We start from the raw sequence: 23499 nt of genomic DNA on the forward strand, positions 1-23499 counted from the left end.
GGTCAGAATGTCATTGTTTAGATTACTTATTTTACCCAAATATGTTACACATCACCTGTGTCCTCTATTGTAATTCCTGTTTATATTTTAGTTTAGTTAATGATCAACCTGAAACATGCTATTGCACAATCCATATTAGCATAGAGTTTTGCTAAAAGCCATTTATATTCATTATATTGTGGAGTAAAGCTAATATTAAACTGGAAGCCATCATGAAAGTCAGTCTGTCACTTCCATGAGAGCTTTGGGATGTTATGTGACCCTGACCCAAGTATCTTGTGCTTAAATTTACCATAATTGATTTGGTTGCTTTATAAATGTTACTGAACAGTCATAAAGTCAGTCTAAAGAGCATCATGCAACTTATTGCTTAACGAACATGGTCCCATTAAGCTCCACATGGGTGTTACTCTATCTTGATTAAATTTCCAGTTCAGTGACACTGCAAATGCAATCCAACGCATCTCAACGCTTGACCTTATGGATAATGCTTTTCCATTTGGCTTTAAGCTTTATAAATATGTCTGTCTTCCTCCCACTCTTGAACATAAAGGTTTCAATTAGAGCTAAAAGGTTTCTAAAGCCATATAAGAAAACTTAGAGCCACAACAAGCAGAAATATATACAGGTTATTCAATTGTAAAGGCGAAATCCACCTGAATCTTTTTTTTTTTTTATCTTTTTTTGTAAAAACGTTTTATTCTTAAGGCGCTGTCACATTTACTGTTGCTCGGCGAAAGTTTGTGCGCAAAATTTTCTATAGGAAGCTTCAACTTTTATCCCACAAATCTGACTTTTCTTTTTGCAATTGCAACATTATTTTAATTGCGAGTTTATATCTCTTTTTTTCTCAGAATTGTGAACTATAAACTCACAATTGCACGTTATAAAGTAGGAAATACGAGATATAAACTCACTATTAAAATAATTTCGCAATTGCGTGAAGAAAGGTCAGAATTGTTTGATATAAACTCGCAATTGCGAGAAAAAAGTCAGAATTGTGGGATATAAACATAAGATAGTCGCAATTGCGCATTTTTTTTAAATTGCAAGTGTATATCTCGCAATTCTGACTTTATAACTCGCAATTGCGAGGTTATATCTCGCAATTCTGAGAAACTTTTTGCAATTTTAAATTTCGTGGCAGAAACAAGCTTCCATAAGATCGTGTGTTACGTATGTGGGCAAAAAAAGTTTCCCAAGCAGATTTAGCAGATGTTCAAGTTGGTCACATATTCGCCACATTTATGAACAGAAATTTGCTTGATTTGAAAGTAAAGTTTAGAACCGTGAAATTGACCACACCTTAATTCTTTATAAAACCACATTTTATTGATTTTAATAAACTAGAAACCAATCAGAGACAGCCTATAAGCAAACTAATATTGTAAAGTACTCAATAAACTATTGATATACTTAAAATATTGTACAAAATTCATTTGTTTTAAAACATATGCAACGTGAAATATTATTTTAATGAAGACTAGAACACATTTACCAATCATGTTAAGGTACCAATTTATTAAACATTTGGATCAAACATGGTCACGAAAACCAAACTTACGAAACTGACATGGAATGTTCACTCACAACAATGGACAACACAAACAAATATATTTATACATTTATTGACTATTATTAATCTGCATACAGTACTTCTGGTTAGTATGTAAATTGACATTCTTAATTGTTCTTGTTTTTTCCATTTTTGCTATTGAAACAGCAAAAGGACAGATCACAATATCAACAAGTGCAATAAAGTATCCGCAAGGGAACACTTTTGTCCTTTACTGTTCATTCAAACACTATGTAAACTGGTAAACTGTTACAGTTGCTGTCTGTTATTTGGTATATCAACACACTGTTTGCTCATAGAGAATAAGGCAGTTGTTTTGACTTGCTTAGATAAAACTTTAAGAATCACTATTTGCATACATTAAATAAATACATTTTATCACAAGCTGAGCAAACCAAACATAAAATAAATATATCTAGCATGCTCTAATGTCTTAAAACCTCTTAAGACTGCTCATCTTCATCAAATAGATGCCACCATCAAAGAACACTGCTTGGTAAGGGCTGAGGTGAGGTGAGGAGGGGGGGGGGGGGTTAAGGTTTTTTGGGTGTTTATGCAGGTTTCTTGGCACTCGTATAGCTTCACATAATCTGCCGATGCATGCCGTAACCAGTCATGCCAGCCTGAGATGCCCCACGGTTACTGCCCATCTGTAAGCCAATCAGATTCTGACCCTGCCTCATCTGCTCCTCAGAAAACTCTCGACGGTTTCCTTGAGATTTCCTGTCACACAAGATCAAAAAGAGTTCACATGGCACTGAGACACAACAAAGTCCATTTACAAGTCCAACCAGACAGGACTTAACGCACCATTATGAATTAGTCTGGCAGAAATCTTGCTCACCTGTGAAACCAGTCCCGGTTACCTCGGTAATGTCCATCGTCTTTTGTGACAGCCACGCTACCCAGCGACATTAGAGTTCTCTGGACGGCTGCCATGTCTTTTCCTTTAACCAAGGGAACCAACAAGCACTGAAGTGACTTTGGCTACACACCAAGAACGCAACTTGCATACTACAGTACATCACCCCAGAAAGCATTCAAAGGCCTGATTGATTAAAAGCAATGCCTTAGAAACAATTGAAACTCCTATTTTAATTTGCTACAGCTGCATGCTTTTACAAGCTAATTCCGAAGAACAAGACGTGTTGCTCCAGAACTTAATTTTTTTTTTTTTACTGTACCTTCCCACAAGTCCACTGTCTGAAAAATGTCTGTGGTGATTACTCCATAGGCTTCAGCTGCCTGAAGGAACTGGGAGATCTTTTCCATCTGCTTAAAGGCCATCTGTGTCTCTGGGATCTTCGTAATAGGCTCCTTACCACGCGGATACAAACTGTTAATGAGTCTACAGAGGATCTGCAGACATGGATGATAAAGGAATGGGGGAAATAAAGGTAAATAAAAGATGAACAGAATCATGTTGGTGTGATATTGTCAAACTGATGTTTACTTACAGTGCCATCCATTAGCCAGTTCTGAAAGTTTTGCCTCCCTGGCTGTGGTTTTTCAACATTTCCTCCACACTGAGCAACAATCCAGTCCACCAGTCGAGATTCCAGCTCTGTGTCATATTTCTGCTCTATCTTCTCCTGCACCTCACGGCTCAGTCCATAACTGGGTCCTCGGTTCGCCATTGGTCACTTAAGTTTAATAATTCTAGATATTTCCCCAGTAGCCTATATATATATATATATATATATGTATATAAAGATACACTAGCTGAACCTGTGCTACAAAGAGAGAGAGAGAGAGAGAGAGAAAATTTCACCCTTAGCTACTCTGTATAGGCTACTTGTTGGATACTAAAAGTGCCTAAAAGTCTTTGCGAATATTAATTGTCAGAATCAGGTTTTGAGCTCTGCAGAATATGAATATGTTTATATTTTATTGCATATATATATGATGGTCACGAACTGACAAGGGGTAATATTGACCGGGGTGTGGTCCATGCATGTTTCCATGTGACTTTAAAGAAAAAAAAAATCTATAGGCTATATGTTTCAATCTAAACCTATTTCGAACTTTATAAAAGAAGATCAATGCAATTATCCTATTATTTCTTAGAATTAGGTAGAGCGTGCAGACGCAAAAAGAAAATGCATGCGCAGGTTTAGCCCAAATTAAGTTTTAAACTATTACATTTATCCTACTGATAATTCTGCCTGCGATGTCCACATACAAAATTATTTTGTCAAAGATAACGTCTTACTTACTGAAAGGAGATGTGCGTGTCGTCCTCTGTCGCAGCGAGGTCAAATCCTTCCTGTGGTCATATCACTGCTCAGAGATGCTGGACTGAAACATGCATGCAAGCGGGGACGGGGCGTGGCTCCGAGCGCACTGTCCGGAGTGCGGAATCCTACTATGGTGGAGGCTTGGCTTATGAATATTAATTAGCTTACGTATCTGGACGCTGATGGAAAGTTACCAAGTAGACTTAATTGACATTCATGAGCTTATCTGGAATAGCAAGACGGACTGTTCAAACAAATGCAACACTATGGTACAAAATCAGCTTACAACAAACAATGGTGAATACACTTCACTTATTTTAAAAATAAGATTTCATATAGATTTACCTCTCAACAACGTTATGCGTTTTCATAATGCGAGATTTAAAGAGACAGTTCACCCAAAAAAAAAATGTCTGTCATTAATTACTCAACCTCATGTCGTTTCAAACCCCTATGACTTTCGTTCATCTTCGGAACACAAATGAAGATATTTTTGATGAAATCTGAAAGCTTTCTGTACCTCCATAGACATCTACACAACTAAGCTTCAAAAAGAGAAGAGATCATAAAACCAAACCATATGAATTGAGCGGTTTAGACCCAAAAAAATTCTGAAGAGACACGATTGCTTTATATGATGAACAGATTGAATTAAGGCTCTTAGTCTTATTCACATACAAACATTCATCAACTCACACATCACTTGTGGTAATGGAAGCTCACGCATGTTCGCTAGACCAATGAGGTTCATTCTTGTGTTACACAGCACGTTTGAGCTCCTGCAAGAACCAATGAGGTTCATGCTCGTGTTACGCAGCAAGTTTGAGCTTCTGCAAGAATCAATGAGGTTTATTCTCAAGTGTCAAGCAAGTTCGAGCTTCAGTTTATGTGTACAGATCAATGTTTATTAGTGAATAAAAGCCTAAATTAAATTTGTTCATCCTATAAAGCGATTGAGTCTCTTAAGAAAATTTGGACTAAACCACTCAATTCATATGGATTAGTTTTACGATCTCTTCATGAACTTTCTGAAGCATCAAAGCGGTAGTTGTGTATAGCTGTCAATGGAGGGACAGAAAGCTCTCAGATTTCATCAAAAAGATCTTCATTTGTATTCCAAAGATGAACTAAAGTCTTAAGGGTTTTGAGCGACATGATGAGGGTGAGTAATTAATGAAAGAATTAACATTTTAGGGTGAACTATCCCTTTAAGACAGACAGAAAAAAAACTGATCCTTTTGCTCTTGCCCTCTCAGTAATAAAGAACCTAGCCCATTTCCAAAGAAGATGCATTACTAATGCTTGTAAATTCTGAAAGAAAAAGAAAAAAACTAGCAGCATGTGATAAACAGGAAAACAAGTCTTTGAAGTAATTACAGAAACCTTTAAGCATGTTTAAATCTACTTTTACGAATAAATATAAAGTAGGCCTATAAGTGAGTAAACAGGAATTTAAATATTTAAATACATAATATTATTTAGTTTCTAATAACAACATAACAATAAGACTGTATGAAATTACATACCTTATAAATAGTCTGAAAGTGTAAATATCAAAGTATAAGGCAGCTTATATAATTCAAGAAAGTTCTTCTATAAATTAATTACAATAATAAACGAAACCTGAATGAATCAAGTGATTCATGTTTCATTGATTCAGTACGCATAAACGGCATGGTTCCATTTGAGTTTACAGTCCTCTGATAACCAACTGATATAGAAAGGTCAGTCTGGTTGTTAAAAAAACAACAAGCTCATCGTTTGGGAAGGGGGGTAAAAAAAAAAGAAAAAGCCCCCGGCCCATTGAACACAGTCCAACACTAATCCTGTATGTTAATAAACAACCAAGCAGTTCATGGAGCAGTGGCCCAATACGTCCTCCAAACAAACAAGGAGTGCAGGGGCAAAAGAGAACTGAAAGGTCAGATTGATATAATGTGCTCAGTATACTGTGCCTGATGGGATGTACAGGTGGGCTAATGTAATGAAACACACACCATTAACTCCTTCTTACATTTAGGCCTCAGCACAAGCTCTATCCACAGTGTTTGTGGCATATTGTTGATTACCACAAAAGTGAATTTCCACAATTATGTTCTTAAATAAATAAAAATATCTGGGTAGCAGTGACGTATAATGGAAATGAATGGGGCCAATTTGTAAAGTTTAATATACTCACCTTTTCAATATTTTAGTCACAAGATGCAAACAATGATTTTAGTGTGGGTGAGAGCTTTGTAAAGTTGTATGCAATGACAACACCATGCCATAAACACCAACATAAAATTAAGTAAACAGCTCAAATACACAAGATCTAACAAAAGTAAAGATAAGACATTTTTATTTACTTAAAAAAAAAAAAAATAATCCATTGTTTTAATCAATGGATCAGTTGAATTTAATTTTATAATTACGTGCTGTCAACTGAGCTTAACTTGCACTGAAACTGGAATATTCCTCAGAGGAATACAGTATTTCATTACTGATATTTACATCAAAACACTGTGTATTGGTATACAGAGGCTTTATTTGCATAAAAAAGGCACAGGAGATCTAGACAAATCTTGTGCTAGACAAACAGCAGCTTTACCTTAAAGGCTTAATGGCACAGCATTGCACTGGGTAAACATGTAAAAGAAAGATTTTGGCCTCCCACAGTTCACTCTTTTCCATCATTCTTGTCTTTCGAGATAAAACAGGAAGCGAGTGTTTGGCAAAAACAAGTGGGAGAGGGTCTTAAGGCTAGTTGCTTGGTAACCTGTTCCCAAACGGTGATGGCTCACACCATGGTGGTAAGTTTGTCTATGAGGTCATCGATGGTGTAGACAATGAGCTTGATGTCATCTTTTTCAGCCATACGGTGCAGGCCGTGGCGCCGCAGAATGATGTCCACGTCGGGGCTCAGCACACGCTCGGCCACTTGCATGGAGATGTGCCAGGGCACGTCCTCGTCTTTCAGGCCGTGAATGAGACGAACCGGGCAGGTGATAGGGATGGGGCTCTGTAGGATGCAGTGGTTCTCCGCATCACGCAGGAAGTCCATGCTCACAGTGTACATGCCCTCCTCGTTACTTTTCGTGGGGATCGTCCACGAACCCTTGTCCTCACACTCTTTTCTCACCTGAATAACATGTGGACTCTCTGACTCATTTCGAATATCAACACCCCAACATTTGAGACATTTAATGTGATGTTTTTTGAACATGCAACAACTACTTTAGTTGCGTCTCACCTCTATAGGAAGTGTCTTAAAGGCTGTAACAAAATGATCTGCTGCTGTGGAAATGCCCACCAATGCCTTTGTCTTCTCTGGGCGAGCGATAGCAGCCAAAAGCATCAGCCAGCCACCCATGCTGGAGCCAACAAGAATCTAGGAGACAACATACTACAGTACTAACAGTCCAAACCAGTGTTCAATGGCATAATTTAAACATTAGTGACCTCTAGTGACCACTCTTTAAAATTAATTAAAAATAAAGCCAAAACACTGTGAATGATTATTCCAAAATGGAAAATAACAGATGTATTTCAGTTTATAGAAATTAGTTTAAAATGCAAAAGCTGCCAATTCTTCAACTGGTCCTAATTATTAACTAATGTCTATTATGTCTAACGGGGCAGTTGTGGCCTAATGGTTAAAGAGTCAGACTGGTAAGGTAAGCCGAAGGTTCTCAATACTGGTGGGAAACGACTGAGGTGACCTTGCAGTGTGTGTTTACTACTCACTACTCCTAATGTGTGTACACTAACTTGGATGGGTTAAATGCAGAGGACAAATTCCAAGTATTGGTTACCATACTTCACTTCAATGTTTAGATAGCATCTGGAAAGTCTTTGATGCCTTACCTGAGGACCTTCAGCAAGTTCGTCTAACATGAACAGGACATCTTTTTTCCAAGTTCCAATGGTGCCTTCTGAAAATACACCTTCAGAAGCTCCATGACCAGAGTAATCAAACCTGCAAACCCACATAAAATATTTTGAGTTTGTATGAACTTTCACCTAGAGGAATTCAACAGTTTTTCAATTCACAAAGGGTTCGTCTGATCCGAATTATGGTAAGCAACATGTAGAGAGGGGACCAAAATTATGAGACATCTAAGGAAAATGCTTCTTTTGCAGTCAGACTAGATTTTTCTTTACCTCATGTTTCATCATAATATCATGGTGTCAACAAGCTGCTCTGTAGTGAGGTATGCAGGACTTCTTCAATCTTTTAGTCCGTTTAAACGCTGACACTGCAATGTCGCATTTATCTGCCTCCACTTTTGAGTGCAATGACCACGTCAAACTTGAATCAACAACCTTTGCATAGAACCAAGTCCACGTCCAACATTTTTTTATTTTTCGATAATTCATAACACTCAGATGTACGTAACAATACAAAAGAAAAGATCTGTCACTACTTGTTTCATAGGGACTTTAATACTTTAACTGTTTGATCACAAATTATATTATCAGCATAATAATTTGATCTGAATATATAATTCATAATGTCTTAGTATTTGACTCGAGCTGCAAGATTTTAAGTAAAATCTGACGATCATGTTCTCTAGCATAACTTGAGAATGATCCAATGAGACTTGTGCTTCAAAGAAAAAAAATCTGAAGGTCACACGATCAATACTACTGATTTACTTAATAGATTAGTGACAGAAAAAGTGCAGAATGTTAAGTTTAACATTTCTTTATTTTATTTGTTTCTTTAAGTCTCAGACCTTTGCACATATATGTGATTGTGAATATCAGACACAAACCTCAGGTAGGCATGACCTAGAGATCTGCAGAACTCCTCCATGGCCTCTGCCTTCTGTCCACTCATGTTAGATCCATATCCAGGCAGGAACACGACACCAGGACTCTTGCCCTTAACTCTACGATAGGCCAGCTTTGGTTGATCTGGCCGTGATATGTACTGTACTGTAGATTTATGTCTAACTCCTGCAAACACACACAACAGTATGTGGCTTTAGAGTTTATATTTCTGCATTTCGTGACCAGTCAAAAATTTGGTGTCAGTGATTTTTTTTAGACTGTATTTATCAAAATATTCAGAAAAAACCCCAGTAAAATTGTAAAATATTACAATTTAAAACTGTTTTCTATTTAAAAAAATAATAATTTAAACGCAATTTATTCCTGTGATGGCAAAGCTGAATTTACATTACTCCAGTCTTCAGTGTCACATGATCCTTCAGAAATCTTTCTAATATGGTTCTCAAGAAAAATTTCTTATTAATATCAATGTTGAAAAAAGTTATGCTGCTTAATATTTTTTGGGGAAAACGTGATTGATTTTTAAATGATTGATAAGGAAGTTCAAAAGAAAAGCATTTATTTGAAAAAGAAATCTTCTGCAACATTATCATCACGTTTTTGTCAACAACATGCTACTCAACTCCTAACAAACCCGAGTTAAATACATTAAATCACATAAACATTTAAGACTTTTAGTTGAAGCACACTTTTACAGTTTGGAAGGTTAAATATCACTATAATTCTTTGTGCAGTGAGTCCCACTCCCCCAAGGCGTCCTGATACCACACCCCCTTCATTCGTCCAGTTTTTAACAAGCGTACTTAGCTTGTTTGTTACCTAAATGTAGTTTGTTAGTTTAGTAGTACGAACCCTCTAAAGCCCTCGGTTTGACAGCGCCGACAGCTCCATTGCCCGAGTTCAGCAAAAGTCCCCTCCAACAATGCTTCAACACCAGCGCTGCCATGCTGTCTCACCACCCACCGCCGCAGAGATAATAACGCGAGAATATCTGGGTTGCCATGTTTTAAAACACACATGAAATCCCCCATTGCAAACCTTTGCGGTGTTGCCAAATACACTGTAGATTATTTCCCCCCCTCCCTTTTTTATGCACAAACGTTGCACCCAGGCAGCTGTAGTATTCAAAAAATAATTTACAATGAAAACTTAAAGGATTATAATAGTTTGAGCGGTTGCAAAATCTATGAGATCAGAATTAAACCCCTGACTGAAAGAATAAAGTGGTCATCCAGTTTTTGACCAAATTAATTTACAAGACTGCCAGTTTTACTGAATAAGGGTTTTAAAGATCACCTCATAGAGATTTTTTAATCGTGAACTTTAATCAAAATAACCTCACTCTTGCTACGACTTCTCTTTTCTGATGACATGTTTGGTGATGTGAGGGCAGGACAACCTGTTACTAACATGAGATCACAGCAATAGCAAGCCACAACGATCCAATCAATTCTCAATGGACAAAATCAAGATAAAATCCCACCCTACATTTTTTCTTGTTCGAGAGAGGCTGTTCACTTGGCTATACGTCACAACAGGGAAGAAAAGAAAGACTATCACAGACTTTAGGATTTGATTCATTTCCATTGCTTTTCCAGGAAGCATTGGAAATGACAATTTTAAAACAAGATGTGCAGAACTACAATGTTAAGATCTGACGGAAAAGGAAGGGAAAGTAATGCATATTTATAAATGATGTAAACACGTGCTTTCAAGGGCAGGTACTCCATCAATGTCTGATTAAAGTATGACAAAATAGCACCAAATGGCTACTTGGGCGGTTGTTTTTGTGTCACACATTGTAGTATAGTGACTGAGCTATTCGCATTCCGAAAAATTAAAAAGAGCTTAAAAAGAGCTATTCCGAAAAATTACAAACTTAAACATTAAATTAGTGATTGCAGAATTTATTAAATACTTATGTAACAGCTGTAATTAGACATTTAGAAAATTAAAGCAGAATTTACATATACACACACACTCATTTAACTGTAGTGATGGATGTTGGAGAAGCTTTATGATGCATTTCATCTTCTCCACACATCCCAGAATGCTCAACTTTGGGTCCTCATTGTCTCATCAAAGTGCCTCTTTCCATCCAGGTACAGCATAGACTCTGAAGATGACCAAATGATTTGTTACAAATAATATTTTAAAATGGAAAATAAAATCATATTTTACAAATATTCTGCCCAATCTTCTCTACACACTGACCTTGTAATAAAAATATTACATAAAATAATAAAAAATGTTTGTTTATAATAAAATGATTTATACAAATAAAATATTTTTCACCTCCATAGCTCTGTGGTACAACAGATGGGACCTCCTTCTCAACATGAAAGGTGAAGTGAAACACATTGGTGGTGCTGTGCTGCCGGGTCAAGGGGTCAAGCACCTCTGTGTGAACCCTGACCTGGACGTGCATCCCTTCTGTGTAACAAACCTGATTAAGATATCACAGTGTTGTTAGTGAGAATGATATTTAAATAAGCTGTATCAGCAAAAGTTACTAACCTGAGAAGACAGCATGAGCAAGGATCCGATTTCTACTGGCTTCTGAAATAAGATGTCATCTACAGCCACCACTGTTGGTCTGCATCCACTGAAAGACACAAATACAGCCATGTGAAGAAATGAATAACATTTTCACAGGATATATTCCACACAGTTGTTTTGCCTCTTACGCAAATGCACAGGCATTGGCCCGGCCAAGCTCATAGGCCTTTCTCATCAGAAAACCACCAAATATCCGGTTGAAGATATTTCTTTCCTGTACAAAGAACAAACTAAATTCACATATATAAATATAATATTTAAAAGTGCCCCTATTATGTTTTTTGGGGGGAAATTACCTTTCGTGTAGTGTGTAATATAGCTGTTTCAAAGATCAAAGTGCACAATAAATGGAGTTATTGTCTCCCAATAGAAAGAACCGATTCTGAACTGCTTGAAACAAGTCAGTAATTCCAGTATTACTTCCTGTATAAACCCATGTAGGTTTGCATCAAATTTGCATAATGCCAGCCTATGTTCTTCTTCTGCCTGCGAACAACGTGTTCTTTAACAAAAAAAGCTTTAACAAGCCCTGTTGTAGCTGAAGCCTGGAAGAGCATTGGTTCATGTTGTCCACATCGTTACTATTCGTATCACTGCTATTTCATTTCCGACCAATAAGTCACAACAGACTGGGGCATCTGACCATTCAGAACAGAGAAGGCTCTCGGAAGGGAGGAGTTTAGAGGGACTGAATCCTTTATTGAACCATTTCAGACTAGTAGTGATCTGAGAAGTTCGGATCATTTTACTGAGTCGGATCTTTGAATCTCGTCAACATGAACGAGTCATTTCGATCATTTCAGCAGAATGTATTTAAAATGTTACATGTTAATAGCCAAATTCCCCAAACACATCAAATGTCAATGCAATGAAGAGGCTAAATTATGAGAAACAAAAACGATTAATTCATTATTCTGGGTCTTCAGGCTAATAAGAATTGTTAATTGTTATAAGAACGTATGTTATAAGGCTAATTGTTCATATAATTGTTATATGAACATATGTAATAAGGCTAATTGTTTATAAGAACATATGTTAGTTTACCTCACCTCCCGATCTGAGCAGTTCCTTCGTTCTGAGACATCCTAATAAACTGAGCTATGCAGTCTGTAGTGCCGGATACAGAATTGATTAGTTCCTGTTTCGAGTCTTCGGGTTCACGTAACTGCATGTTATTATTAGGCTATATATAATTATCTTTATCAGTGATTTTCAAGTGTTAAAGCATTACCAACTCTTTAGTACCACATTCATATGGAAAAGAACCATCATGACAGAAATTCTAAAAAATGATAAATTGAAATAAATAAAAAAGCTATAATTTGAGACCAAAAACGCAGCTTGTAACATTACCTGTTAAAGAAAAAAACTGACTACGCACTTGTTTATAAGAACGTTTGGGAATTATTAACTCATTTATGTGTCCAGCGCTGTCACGCTGTCACAAAAGAATGAAAGACTCAGAAGAATCAGACCCGAAGACTCGAGAGGTGAACTAATTATTCCGGTACTGACAACATAGCGTCTATGGGACTGACAGGAAGAACGAAAGACTCGGACCCGAAACCGAAGACTCGAGAGGTGAACTAATCATTCCGGTACTGACAGCATAGCGTCTATGGGACTGACAGGAAGAACGAAAGACTCGGACTCGAAACCGAGGACTCGAGAGATGAACAAATCATTCTGTTTCCAGTACAGAACCTATTGAATCGAACCTAACGAATCGTTCATGACCGACCCATCACTATTTCAGACACTTTGAGAAAAGAGGTGATGCTGCAATGTATATTATGAGAAAAGTAAAGTGTCTTTTTGGCCTTGAATGCATGTAAACACCTATTGTAGGAGACCTCCAAAACAAGATTAGGAACCTTTAATATAGCATAATAGGGGCACTTTAAAAGTTATTTACATTTATTTAATTTTTTTAATACTGATTTTCTCACCTGTGGATGGCAAATTTCAAGCCCTTTCAGTTTGGCATCTTCCATCCACACCGAATTTGGTGGTAGAATACGACTATGGAAACTCACACGTCTACAGGAATTATTTTTTATTAATTTATACCCATAGTGAAAATAAAGGCACAGCGATTTACATCTGTGTATTGATAATAAATCTCACCTTGTGTCTAGAGTGTTGAGGAACAGGTTGTGAACGAGAGTCCTCTCCTCAGCTGTAGGGGCCACTTTAAGAAGAGAGGCTGTGCTCAGCTCCACACGCCTCTTCTTGTTAACTGATAAATGTGAATTTGGAAGTTAATATTTTTACAAATAAACTAAGGTACCCTTTGCATAATTATTAACTTAATAGTTTGAATTTATCCCTAATAAAATACAAGCTGCACACCTAAACCTATATTATTTTTTTTAAATAAATGTAATCTATCTGGGTTGAATTAATGTAACTTCTGGGTTGAAAAGACGACTGCTATTAATAGACAAAAATATAATGTACTCACTTTCACCCTGTAGAAAAATTCTCTCTTCATCCGGGCCCTCTGGTTTGAGTGGGTTTACAAAAGCTGCCCTAAGGAAAGAATATACGCATCAACTCACTGACACCGCATATCAATTTCTGACTTGTTGATCGTATCATTGAGCAGTGATACCTTTTGTTTTCAGGATCTCGAGCCACCATTACAAACGTGGCATCTAATACATCTCTGTAAGCCCCATTGTGATACTGAGAAAACAGTTCATTTTATTTTAATGATCTTAATATGTGCAACATATAACATGTATGTTTTATAAAAAAATATTTCATATATACCTGAGACATGTGCATTTTAGCTTCTATTGAGGTTTTGCCAACCCATGTCACGTGACCTGTGAACTTGATGTCACAGTCTGGGTAGATGATGTTTTGTCTCATGTCTGATACATATTAACAATAGCATAAGAATAAATAATTATTCATAAAAAAAAAATAAAGGATGAAAACATGCATTTAATTTAAAGGGATAGTTCACTTTGAAATTAATTTTTGGTATGTTTTAGCTTACCTCAAGGGCATCCAAGATGTAGGTGTCTTTTTTTCCGCAGTAGTTTCAATTTTGATATTTTTAGGTCAAACCGTTCTTGTCTGTCAGTCATATAATGCAGGTCGATGGTCACTGTCTCAAAGAGCATGCACAGAGTCCAAATTAAAACAACGAAACGAAACGAGCGGTTTGTGTGAGAAAACGAACAGTATTTATATCGTTGTTACCTCTTATACACAGCCATGTCCAAGTGATCTGATCTGACGTGTGCGCAGACTGGTGCATAGATATATACACTAGATGTCGCCTTAAAGACATTCGTTCCAATGAACTGCCGTAGACAAGGCGACATCTAGTGTATATATCTATGCACCAGTCTGCGCACACGTCAGATCAGATCACTTGGACATGGCTGTGTATAAGCGGTAAAAACGATAAATACTGTTCGTTTTCTCACACAAACCGCTCGTTTCGTGTCTTAGGCCATCAATGTGTACTTACGATGGGGAATTGTTTAATTTGGACGACAGGGAATTGTTTTAATTTGGACTCTGTGCATGCTCTTTGAGACAGTGACCATCGACCTGCATTATATGACTGACAGACAAGAACGGTTTGACCTAAAAATATCAAAATTGAAACTACTGCGGAAAAAAAGACACCTACATCTTGGATGCCCTTGAGGTAAGCTAAAACAAACCAAAAATTAATTTCAAAGTGACCTATCCCTTTTACATTAAATCAACTTGAGTGGCAACACAATAACTAGCTGTATACTGTATCTGTTTCTGCATGAATAAATGAGATGCAATACCGATCTTGTCCACTAGGGCGGTGACAATAGACAGTGGAGATCTTTGTAGCTCCTCATTCCATGTGTGAGAGTAACAGATGAGCACTAAGGAGACAAGATGAGACAGCATTATACCCTATGTGTTCATGTGAGTTATTACAGCATACATCTGTAGTACCTCCTAAACAGTCCAAGTCCTCCAAAATCCGTCCAAACCTGTGAAGAAAAAAGCATTTAGGCTAAAACAGTGATCAGAAAGATATACATAAAGATTCACACTAGGTGTTTTTTGCATATACAAGCAACCAGCAACTAATAAGCATGCTGCATGTGCATAGTAATGGTCTTTCAGTACCTGACACTGTTGTGAGAGTTGAGATATTTCTCTCTCAAGGCAGGCTGGGTACCCAGAGGAAGATGAGCCTCGATTGCACTGTCTTTCATTCTCTTTGCAGGCAGTTCATCCTGACTCTGAGCAAGATACTGGCTTAGTGATGCACGCTCGGCCAATACTTGCTGATGGTCTCTGTATGTTATGGAGAAAATGCATTTTCTGTCCAGCTGCATTTCTAATTGATTTGCTTATTCCAGCATAATGTGTGAATATTGCAATAATGATACATCAGTAACATACTGCCAGTTGGTAGATGCGCCGACTATCTCTCTCAGCCGGTTGCGAACTGTGAAAAATAAAAACAACAGCAAAATGTATTTTAATAAGAGACATTGGTTAGCATTTCAGTTTTGGCATATTAAATATATATCAAATATTATAACAATTGCATTATGTTAAAACAGGAAGCAAAAGACGGGAATCAAAACAAGACTGTTTCAAAAGGCTGCTATTTAAAGGCAAGTTATAAGGTCACAGAAGGGAAAGGCATAGGAATACCTTAAAATAACAGCAGGAGGGCAGCTGATGCAGAGAATTAGTAAGAAATAACTTTCAAGAGCTCAATATGCATTCAGAATGAATAAAACGGACAAATATGCAGGGAAATTCAAATTTCTTCCATTTTTCCATTGCTTACAAGGGAAAAAAAATTACATTATTGCTGCTACACCAAACATCTGTAACCGTTAGCAATGGATTTGATAAATGTTGTGATGTTTTGTGATATCAGTCTCACTTTAAAACAGCCTGTGCTGTCTTACAGAAACCAATATGACAAAAAAATTCAAAATAAATTATTAAAATGATCAAGTTGACACCCTCAAAGCTTCACTGAACAATGTCTAACTTTAGCTATTTATATAGGAATCCTGTTAATTTTCTTGCTATTGTGTAAAATAATCAAGAAAAAAAAAAGAGTAATGTTTGTTTTTATAACATATTTTCAAAAGGTAATAATACAAATTGGGAATGACTAGTGTGGTCACTGTGATTTTGCCAAGTTAGACAATTCCTGTCCGAAAACTTTGTACCCTCTCTACCCATAAATTATCCCTAAAATCTGAGGGAAATGATAGAATGATGGGGAAATGCTATTTAATTGTTGTAATCCTAAACTTGACATAAACTGTGAACTTGTCCCTCAAATCTGATGGTTGATTGGAATGTTGATCCAGGAACATTGTACTTGGTGAAATGACGATCACCGACTAGTGTATTCCTGTTCAGTTACCTTCAGCCATATCAGGTGCCTTTCCTCGTCGGGATATTTGACTCATGGAAAACTTCCTGAAAGTGAAGGACACCGCAGACTTCAGGACCCTATACAAAACGAGTGACCTGCCATAGGAGGCACGAAAAAGCCTGCAAAGGGTAAAGCCATGCGTCAACGTAAATATAAAACTTTAGCAGAAAAAACAAACAAGAAAGTAGTCTTACAGATAGAATACATACGAGTCACAAGATACATATGTAACTCACCGTGGACACGACATGTTTGTGTTCTTCCCTCGCCACTTTTGAGAACAGCAGGAACTGTTTTTCCTTTCAAATCAACAACAGATCTGAACTTGATCTTGATTTTCTTTCAGTTCTCGATCCTCCGCGCACAGTACTGTTATTAATACTAATTTTTAACTAACTAACAGACACACACACACACACACACACACACACACACACACACACACACACACACACACACACACACACACACACAATGGTCCAGTTTATAACGTAGTTACGCCCATTATTGTTTAGAACGTTTTCAAAGCGAACAATGAGCGTTATTTAGGGTAAACAGTTTAGCAGGAAAAAAAAAAAATATATATATTTACTCACTGTCTCAACATGACTAAATATAATTCTGTCGTCATGACGTAGTGGCTTGGCTGTCTTATCACTCTTGCAATTTCACGAGTTGGTCACTCGGTGGCAGCACAGCGCTTTATCGCACTGACATTTTCATCAGTAAAAAACAAAGGAATAGTGCCTATAATATATATATATATATATATATATATATATATATATATATATATATATACACATACACATATATATATATATATAAATAAATATTTTAAACGATACATTCACATGAGATGAAGACTCCAGTCATCAATAGCATGATACAAATTTATTTTATATTACACGGAGCGGGTCGCATCACGGGGACCACTGTGTTGAGATCACATGACCAGCCAAATACTAACAGTTACTCACTTCAGTAATCCACCTTTTATTAGACACGTTCGCTTGTGGAATAAGTTAATCAAGAGAATACATCAATGATATATGAAGCAATATAGATGCAGATACATTTATTTAAGGTTCTGTGTTGTTAATGCTGCACTCACGTGCTATCAGAAAGTTAACTCGTTTCCTAGTTAAAAAATTGGACATGAACGGCCGCCCAAGTCAAAATTTACTTCAAAAATTTCCGATAGCACGTGAAGGCAGCAGCATTATACATATGAATAAAATAATAAAGGCATTTTAAAAAATATTGATAAAAGTTTGTATATAATATATATATACATATATATATAACAAAACAAAAACATTGAAACGACATGCATTCATTTGTCAGTTTTTGATCATTCTGGCACAGCTGTAGTCTGTACATGAAAGGCATCATGTTAACTTCCATATTAAATCTGTACGTTAACTTCTGAAGTCCATTGCAGGCCCAAACTACCATTTTTCACAAATTTCCATGGTCGTTTATAACATTTACAATAATAATAGTGAAAAAAGTTTATATTATCCAAATTGTCAGCATTCTGAAACATATGCAGATATAACTGCAAAACATGATTCTTTTCCCTACGGTCACTGAGCTCTCTAGGACAGATGTGTATGGTGCAGTTTTTGGAGTTATTTGATCTCCAGTTTAGGATCTCCTTATTTCCTTTTGAAGAGATCAAATAAGTAAGACTGGATTTATATTCAGAGTTTGTGCATACATCTCCTTTTCCAAGGTATCAGTTGTTCATGAATCGCTCCGGCAGGATTTAGATCAGTAACACTACAAAACAAGTCAATTGCACCTGTACAACCAAAATCACTTGGTTGAAGAGTCTTTAAAGTTCTCTCTCCTTATAAATGTCATTCTAGTGCCAATAAAACATGGTCTGTTGTAAGTCTCAATGACTAAATAGGTTGCAACATTGCAACAATTGATATATGCCTGCATAAAAAAAACACCCTTAAACAGCTAAACACACCATTTCCTAAAATGTCCACTCCCAATGTAAGCTTGAAATTGTTAAAAAATTATATTTTACATTCGTGTAAAATGTGGCGAGTAATAAAATATATAAATATAAAATGACCAGAACTAAAATAATAAAAGCTAAATCCACACATACAAATTCTCATGTAAATACAGCTGACACCGTCACTGTATCTTTGGCAGGAATCTCATCCTATCAGCACATCTTGGAACGCTCAAATTTGGGTCCGCATCGTCTCATCAAAGTGCCTCTTTCCATCCAGGTAAAGCATAGACTCTGCAAATGACACCAATATCAAGTTATGAATAATTCCATTAAAATAGAATGTAACAATATGCGTATATAATAAAAAAATATTTATATCTGACCTCCATAGCTCTGTGGTACAACAGCTGGGACCTCCTTCTCAACATGAAAGGTGAAGTGAAACACATTGGTGGTGCTGTGCTGCCGGGTCAATGGGTCAAGCACCTCTGTGTGAACCCTGACCTGGACGTGCATCCCTTCTGTGTAACAAACCTGACAGCAGAGTATTTTCAACAATCTTAGTCTGAAGTACAACAAAGAGAAAATTTTGGCCATAAATTTGTGCATTTGCTAATGATATTAAAGAACTTAGAAACCTGTGAGGAAAGCAATAGCAAAGAGCCAATTTCTACTGGCTTCCGAAATAAGATATCATCGACAGCCACCAGCGTTGGTCTGCATCCACTGAAAGACACAAATACAGCCATGTGAAGAAATGAAAGACTTCTTTACAGTAAATATTCAGTAAATAACAAAGGGGAATCCTCTTACGCAAATGCACAAGCATTGGCCCAACCAAGTTCATAAGCCTTTCTCATCAAAAATCCTCCAAATATCCTGTTAAAGATATTTCTTTCCTGTATAAATGCAAAGAATAAAGAAAATTCAGGCATATAAAAAGCATTACACCGAGGTACTCGCTTCATCAGTCAAGGATTGCAAGAAGTTTTCCCTCACTTGTGGGTGGCAGATCTCAAGCCCTTTCATTTTGGCATCTTCCATCCACAATGAGTTAGGCGGTAAAATCCGACTTCGAAAGCTAACAGTTCTATATGGAGAAGGTAACTATTCTTAAAAAATGGCTATAAAAATGAAGGCGCATAGATTTATATCTGTGTATTGATAATAAATCTCACCTTGTGTCTAGAGTGTTGAGGAACAGGTTGTGAACGAGAGTCCTCTCCTCAGCTGTAGGGGCCACTTTAAGAAGAGAGGCTGTGCTCAGCTCCACACGCCTCTTCTTGTTAACTGATCGATATAAAGACCATCAGTCTTACTCTATATGTTTCAAGTTGAAGTGGCAATTGTGATTGCAAACACACAAAAGTGCTACTCACTTTCACCCTGTTGAAAAATTGCCTCTTCTTCTGGTCCTTCTGGTATCAATGGGTTTATAAAAGCTGCCCTGGATAAATAGTACATAACCCATGCTTTAATTTGCAGACATAAATCATGAACATGTTGATCGTACAAACAGGTTTAACGTTACCTTTTGTTTTCAGGATCTCGAGCCACCATTACAAACGTGGCATCTAATACATCTGTGTAAGCCCCATTGTGATACTGAGAAAACAGTTCATTTTATTTTAATGATCTTAATATGTGCAACTGCAACATATAACAAGTATGTTTCATAAAAAAAGACTTCAGGTATACCTGAGACATGTGCATTTTAGCTTCTATTGAGGTTTTGCCAACCCATGTCACATGACCTGTGAACTTGATGTCACAGTCTGGGTAGATTATGTTTTTTCTCATGTCTGTGAAACAATAAAAAAAACTTAATTCAAAGAATTATTAAAACAAAAAAAACTCAAACTATTTATAAGACTTTTATACAAGAGGCAATACCGATCTTGTCCACTAGGGCGGTGACAATAGACAGTGGAGATCTCGTCAGCTCCTTATTCCATGTGTGAGAGTAACAGATGAGCACTAAGGAGACAAGAATGAGACAGTATGTGATAAGACAGAGCGAGTTATGATCAGCCCATATACTGCTGTGCTCATCTACAGCTTAACCACTGTTGGGCCAAACTGTTCTCGTTGCTTAATTGTTCCATTCTGTGCCAATCCGGTCCAGAAGGTAAAGATAAAGTTTTATTTTCCACTGTGGGGCTGATAAAAGAGCTCTTTGGAATGTAATACAAATGCATCAGTCATTGCCTTGGTAAAGCAAGAGTTTACATACGGTATGAGATAAACTGGTAGCAAGGCAACCAATCCTGAGTGTTGACATCACGCAAGAACTGTTTGTAATCATGCTGTGCCGAACCAAGCTCAAGTGGGAATAATAACTGAAACAGTTTTTTTTAGAACCGACGGGGGACAGCGGCTAATGGTTCTATGAAGAACCTTTAACATCCATAGAATCTTTCCATTGCAGAAAAGGTTCTTTATAGTGTAAAAAGGTTATTTAGATTATTAAAATGTTCTTCACACTGAGACAAAATGGTTCTTTTAAAAACTGTTCACTGAAAGGTTCTTTGGGGAACCAAAAATGGTTCTTCAATGACATCACTGTGAAAACCCCCTTTTGAAACCTTTATCTTTTTTGAAACGCATTACCTGCTAAACTGTCCAAGTCCTCCAAAATTCTTCCAAATCTGTTGAGAAAAAGGTATTTAAGGTAAGGTATTCGTCATGAAAGCAAAACTGACCCTATTTACTATGTTAGTACTTCATTACTAGTCTTGTGGTGAACAATTAATCAGACAAAGTTAATACACAGAAAAAAAATTGTTTGTCGTGGTAATCTTTAATCAAAATCTGAAAATTTGCTTCTACTCTGGGATGGCAATCCTCCTCTGATGAATATCTTTAACCGCTCCCCTCCAACCGTCAGTCTGCTTTGAGCGAGGCTAAAATAAAACCCCGTCCTCCATTCAATATTTCGTTTCACTTGCAAATACGTCGTTTCACTTGCAAATACGTCACAACACTGCAGTAAAGTTGCAACGGTTGCAACTTCCAGTTCATGGGGACTTTAAGCAAAGGAAAATATACTCCGATCAGAATGAATATTCAAAAATTGTTGGTTGTCAAGTTGGTTATTATCTGAATGCCACTATTTGTATAACCTGCCTTTTAATACCTGACACTGTTGTGATAGTTGAGATATTTCTCTCTCAAGGCAGGCTGGGTACCCAGAGGAAGATGTGCCTCGATTGCACTGTCCTTCATTGTCTTTGCAGGCAGTTCATCCTGACTCTGAGCAAGATACTGGCTTAGTGATGCACGCTCAGTTAATGCTTGCTTATGGTCTCTGTACAATGCAATGGAGAAAATAAAACATTTTATGTAAAGTGGTCACAACTAACAAGGACTAATCATTCTGCCAAAGGAATAACATAACATACTTCCAGTTGGTAGATGCTCCAACTATCTCCCTCAGCCTGTTGCGAACTGTGAAAATAAGGAGGAACAAAATAGAGCTTGAAAGATGCACTGAGACATCACATACTGTATATGTACTAAAGAGTAGTGTTGGATTGGAAAGTGTAGCAGAGTCTGTATCATCCAATAACAATATGGAGACAGAAAAAAGTAGTGAGCAGAAATAATGTATTAGAGAGGAACCAAGACTAGTCTGCATGAACAGGCTGCTCACAGGGTGAAGGCATTTGAAAAGAAAATACACTAGATTTCAAAGTACAAAGAACTACATGCAATGCACATGTACCACGAGATAACAGCAGGACGTGATTAATATTAGTATTAAGCCACATGCAGAAAGAGTGTCTGAGCATATCAAAGAGAGTAAATGTTCTTCCATTTTACCATTGCTCACAAGTAAAAATGTGTTTCCTGTGGGGACATAAAAGTGGGTCAGGAACACCAATGGTAAAAATAATTATAATAATTACAATACGTGTATGTTTATATATATGTTTATATATATATATATATATATATATATATATAAGTAAAGGTATAAACCTTACTATTATATAGGCTATATATAGAGCAAAAAAACATTTTTTTTACTCGCACTATACCTGCATTCATCCTAAATGAAGAAAGTAAGCACTACACCGTTGTTTCAGCCTGATAACTAGTACACTCACTAACAATATTTCATTGATTGTGACTTAGGCTACTAAAGTTTAAAGTGTTGGTTGGATTAGGAGTTTAAACATTCTTTTTTAAATATATTTACCCTCAGCCATATCAGGTGCCTTCCCTTGTCGGCACATCTGACCCATGGAAAACCCTCTGCACATTAAGGACGATGCAGACTTCAGGACCCTTTACAGAAAGCAAAGAGATGGTAGGAGAGAGCTGCCATTACTTCACAAAATACTAACAGTAAAGTCTCAAAATCATGAAACCTTTAACAAAGAAACTATGTTTAAAAAAAAAGGCTCCCATTGAGAGACCAGGCTAGACTGGAATTCATTATGCATGACTGTACACAACAAATGAGTGACGCAAGATTGTAAAACTCACCGCGGAGAAAGCATCTTCCTTGTTTTTGGCTAACCACTTTATAACAGTACAGATTTCCTGTGATATACAACAGCTCACTTCTAGCAGCGATGTCAGCTTTCTTTACTGACAGTGATTCTCACTTCCTGGGCGCGGACGTATGTGAGGCTAAACTACCGTATTTACCGTTTTAAAAGCGCACAAATAGGTCTTCTTCACTAACGGTCCAACTTCTACCGTAACGACGGCCTTTATACTTTTCCGTTAAAGTTTTCAAAGTGACATAAAAGTGTTGAAAAACGTTCTTGAAACATTTTACATGAGTTTACACATCTTCTAGATTATTCTAGAAAGAAATGTCCTTCCAACTAACGTAATGTCGCTTGACAACACATACATTCCTACAGTGTTTTGATCCCGACAAGCATGAGAGAATAAAAACGGTTGCGTCATGACGTATCTCGAATGGACAACTGCTATTGGTCCG

General features: G+C 36.9%; 4 protein-coding genes across 7 annotated transcripts; all 4 read right to left on the reverse strand.

The window, feature by feature from the left end:
• Nucleotides 1-1493: 1493 nt before the first annotated feature.
• On the reverse strand, nucleotides 1494-5242 carry tagln3b (transgelin 3b). 2 transcript variants are annotated; one of them, XM_082184598.1, is made up of 5 exons: nucleotides 3793-5242; nucleotides 3034-3304; nucleotides 2761-2935; nucleotides 2421-2523; nucleotides 1494-2299 (listed from the first exon to the last, which is right to left on the reverse strand). In XM_082184598.1, the coding sequence occupies exons 2-5, from the start codon at nucleotides 3211-3213 to the stop codon at nucleotides 2158-2160; spliced, it is 600 nt and encodes a 199-aa protein (XP_082040724.1). In that variant the 5' UTR covers nucleotides 3214-3304; nucleotides 3793-5242; the 3' UTR covers nucleotides 1494-2157. The 2 variants fall into 2 exon arrangements, with proteins under 2 accessions (XP_082040724.1, XP_082040723.1); XM_082184597.1 differs by having other exon boundaries at nucleotides 3034-3309; nucleotides 3793-5240.
• Nucleotides 5243-6320: 1078 nt separating this feature from the next.
• Nucleotides 6321-9632, reverse strand: abhd10b (abhydrolase domain containing 10, depalmitoylase b). The gene is made up of 5 exons (XM_082184592.1): nucleotides 9442-9632; nucleotides 8571-8754; nucleotides 7660-7771; nucleotides 7046-7183; nucleotides 6321-6934 (listed from the first exon to the last, which is right to left on the reverse strand). Exons 1-5 carry the CDS (start codon nucleotides 9533-9535, stop codon nucleotides 6593-6595), a joined length of 870 nt encoding a protein of 289 aa, XP_082040718.1. The 5' UTR covers nucleotides 9536-9632; the 3' UTR covers nucleotides 6321-6592.
• An 848-nt stretch (nucleotides 9633-10480) lies between these two features.
• Nucleotides 10481-17243, reverse strand: LOC309509759 (acyl-coenzyme A thioesterase 9, mitochondrial-like). 2 transcript variants are annotated; one of them, XR_014210054.1, is made up of 16 exons: nucleotides 17026-17243; nucleotides 16801-16960; nucleotides 16553-16683; nucleotides 15562-15607; nucleotides 15283-15453; nucleotides 15106-15143; nucleotides 14949-15032; nucleotides 13924-14027; nucleotides 13763-13836; nucleotides 13613-13680; nucleotides 13276-13387; nucleotides 13098-13188; nucleotides 11277-11362; nucleotides 11107-11194; nucleotides 10885-11022; nucleotides 10481-10705 (listed from the first exon to the last, which is right to left on the reverse strand). XR_014210054.1 is itself a non-coding variant. In XM_082184585.1 (16 exons), the coding sequence occupies exons 2-16, from the start codon at nucleotides 16812-16814 to the stop codon at nucleotides 10644-10646; spliced, it is 1320 nt and encodes a 439-aa protein (XP_082040711.1). In that variant the 5' UTR covers nucleotides 16815-16960; nucleotides 17026-17241; the 3' UTR covers nucleotides 10481-10643. The 2 variants fall into 2 exon arrangements, 1 of the variants encoding a protein (XP_082040711.1); XM_082184585.1 differs by having other exon boundaries at nucleotides 10885-11035; nucleotides 17026-17241.
• A 200-nt stretch (nucleotides 17244-17443) lies between these two features.
• On the reverse strand, nucleotides 17444-23424 carry acot9.1 (acyl-CoA thioesterase 9, tandem duplicate 1). 2 transcript variants are annotated; one of them, XM_082184586.1, is made up of 16 exons: nucleotides 23034-23422; nucleotides 22744-22832; nucleotides 22365-22391; nucleotides 21944-21989; nucleotides 21679-21849; nucleotides 21153-21190; nucleotides 20436-20519; nucleotides 20241-20344; nucleotides 20074-20147; nucleotides 19922-19989; nucleotides 19721-19832; nucleotides 19542-19632; nucleotides 19356-19441; nucleotides 19181-19268; nucleotides 18926-19076; nucleotides 17444-18833 (listed from the first exon to the last, which is right to left on the reverse strand). In XM_082184586.1, the coding sequence occupies exons 1-16, from the start codon at nucleotides 23045-23047 to the stop codon at nucleotides 18772-18774; spliced, it is 1305 nt and encodes a 434-aa protein (XP_082040712.1). In that variant the 5' UTR covers nucleotides 23048-23422; the 3' UTR covers nucleotides 17444-18771. The 2 variants fall into 2 exon arrangements, with proteins under 2 accessions (XP_082040712.1, XP_082040713.1); XM_082184587.1 differs by lacking the exon at nucleotides 22365-22391 and having other exon boundaries at nucleotides 23034-23424.
• Nucleotides 23425-23499: the final 75 nt, after the last annotated feature.

This window comes from Leuciscus leuciscus (genome assembly GCF_965113295.1).
Source record: "Leuciscus leuciscus genome assembly, chromosome: 11".
In the NCBI taxonomy this organism is placed as follows: Eukaryota; Metazoa; Chordata; class Actinopteri; order Cypriniformes; family Leuciscidae; genus Leuciscus; species Leuciscus leuciscus.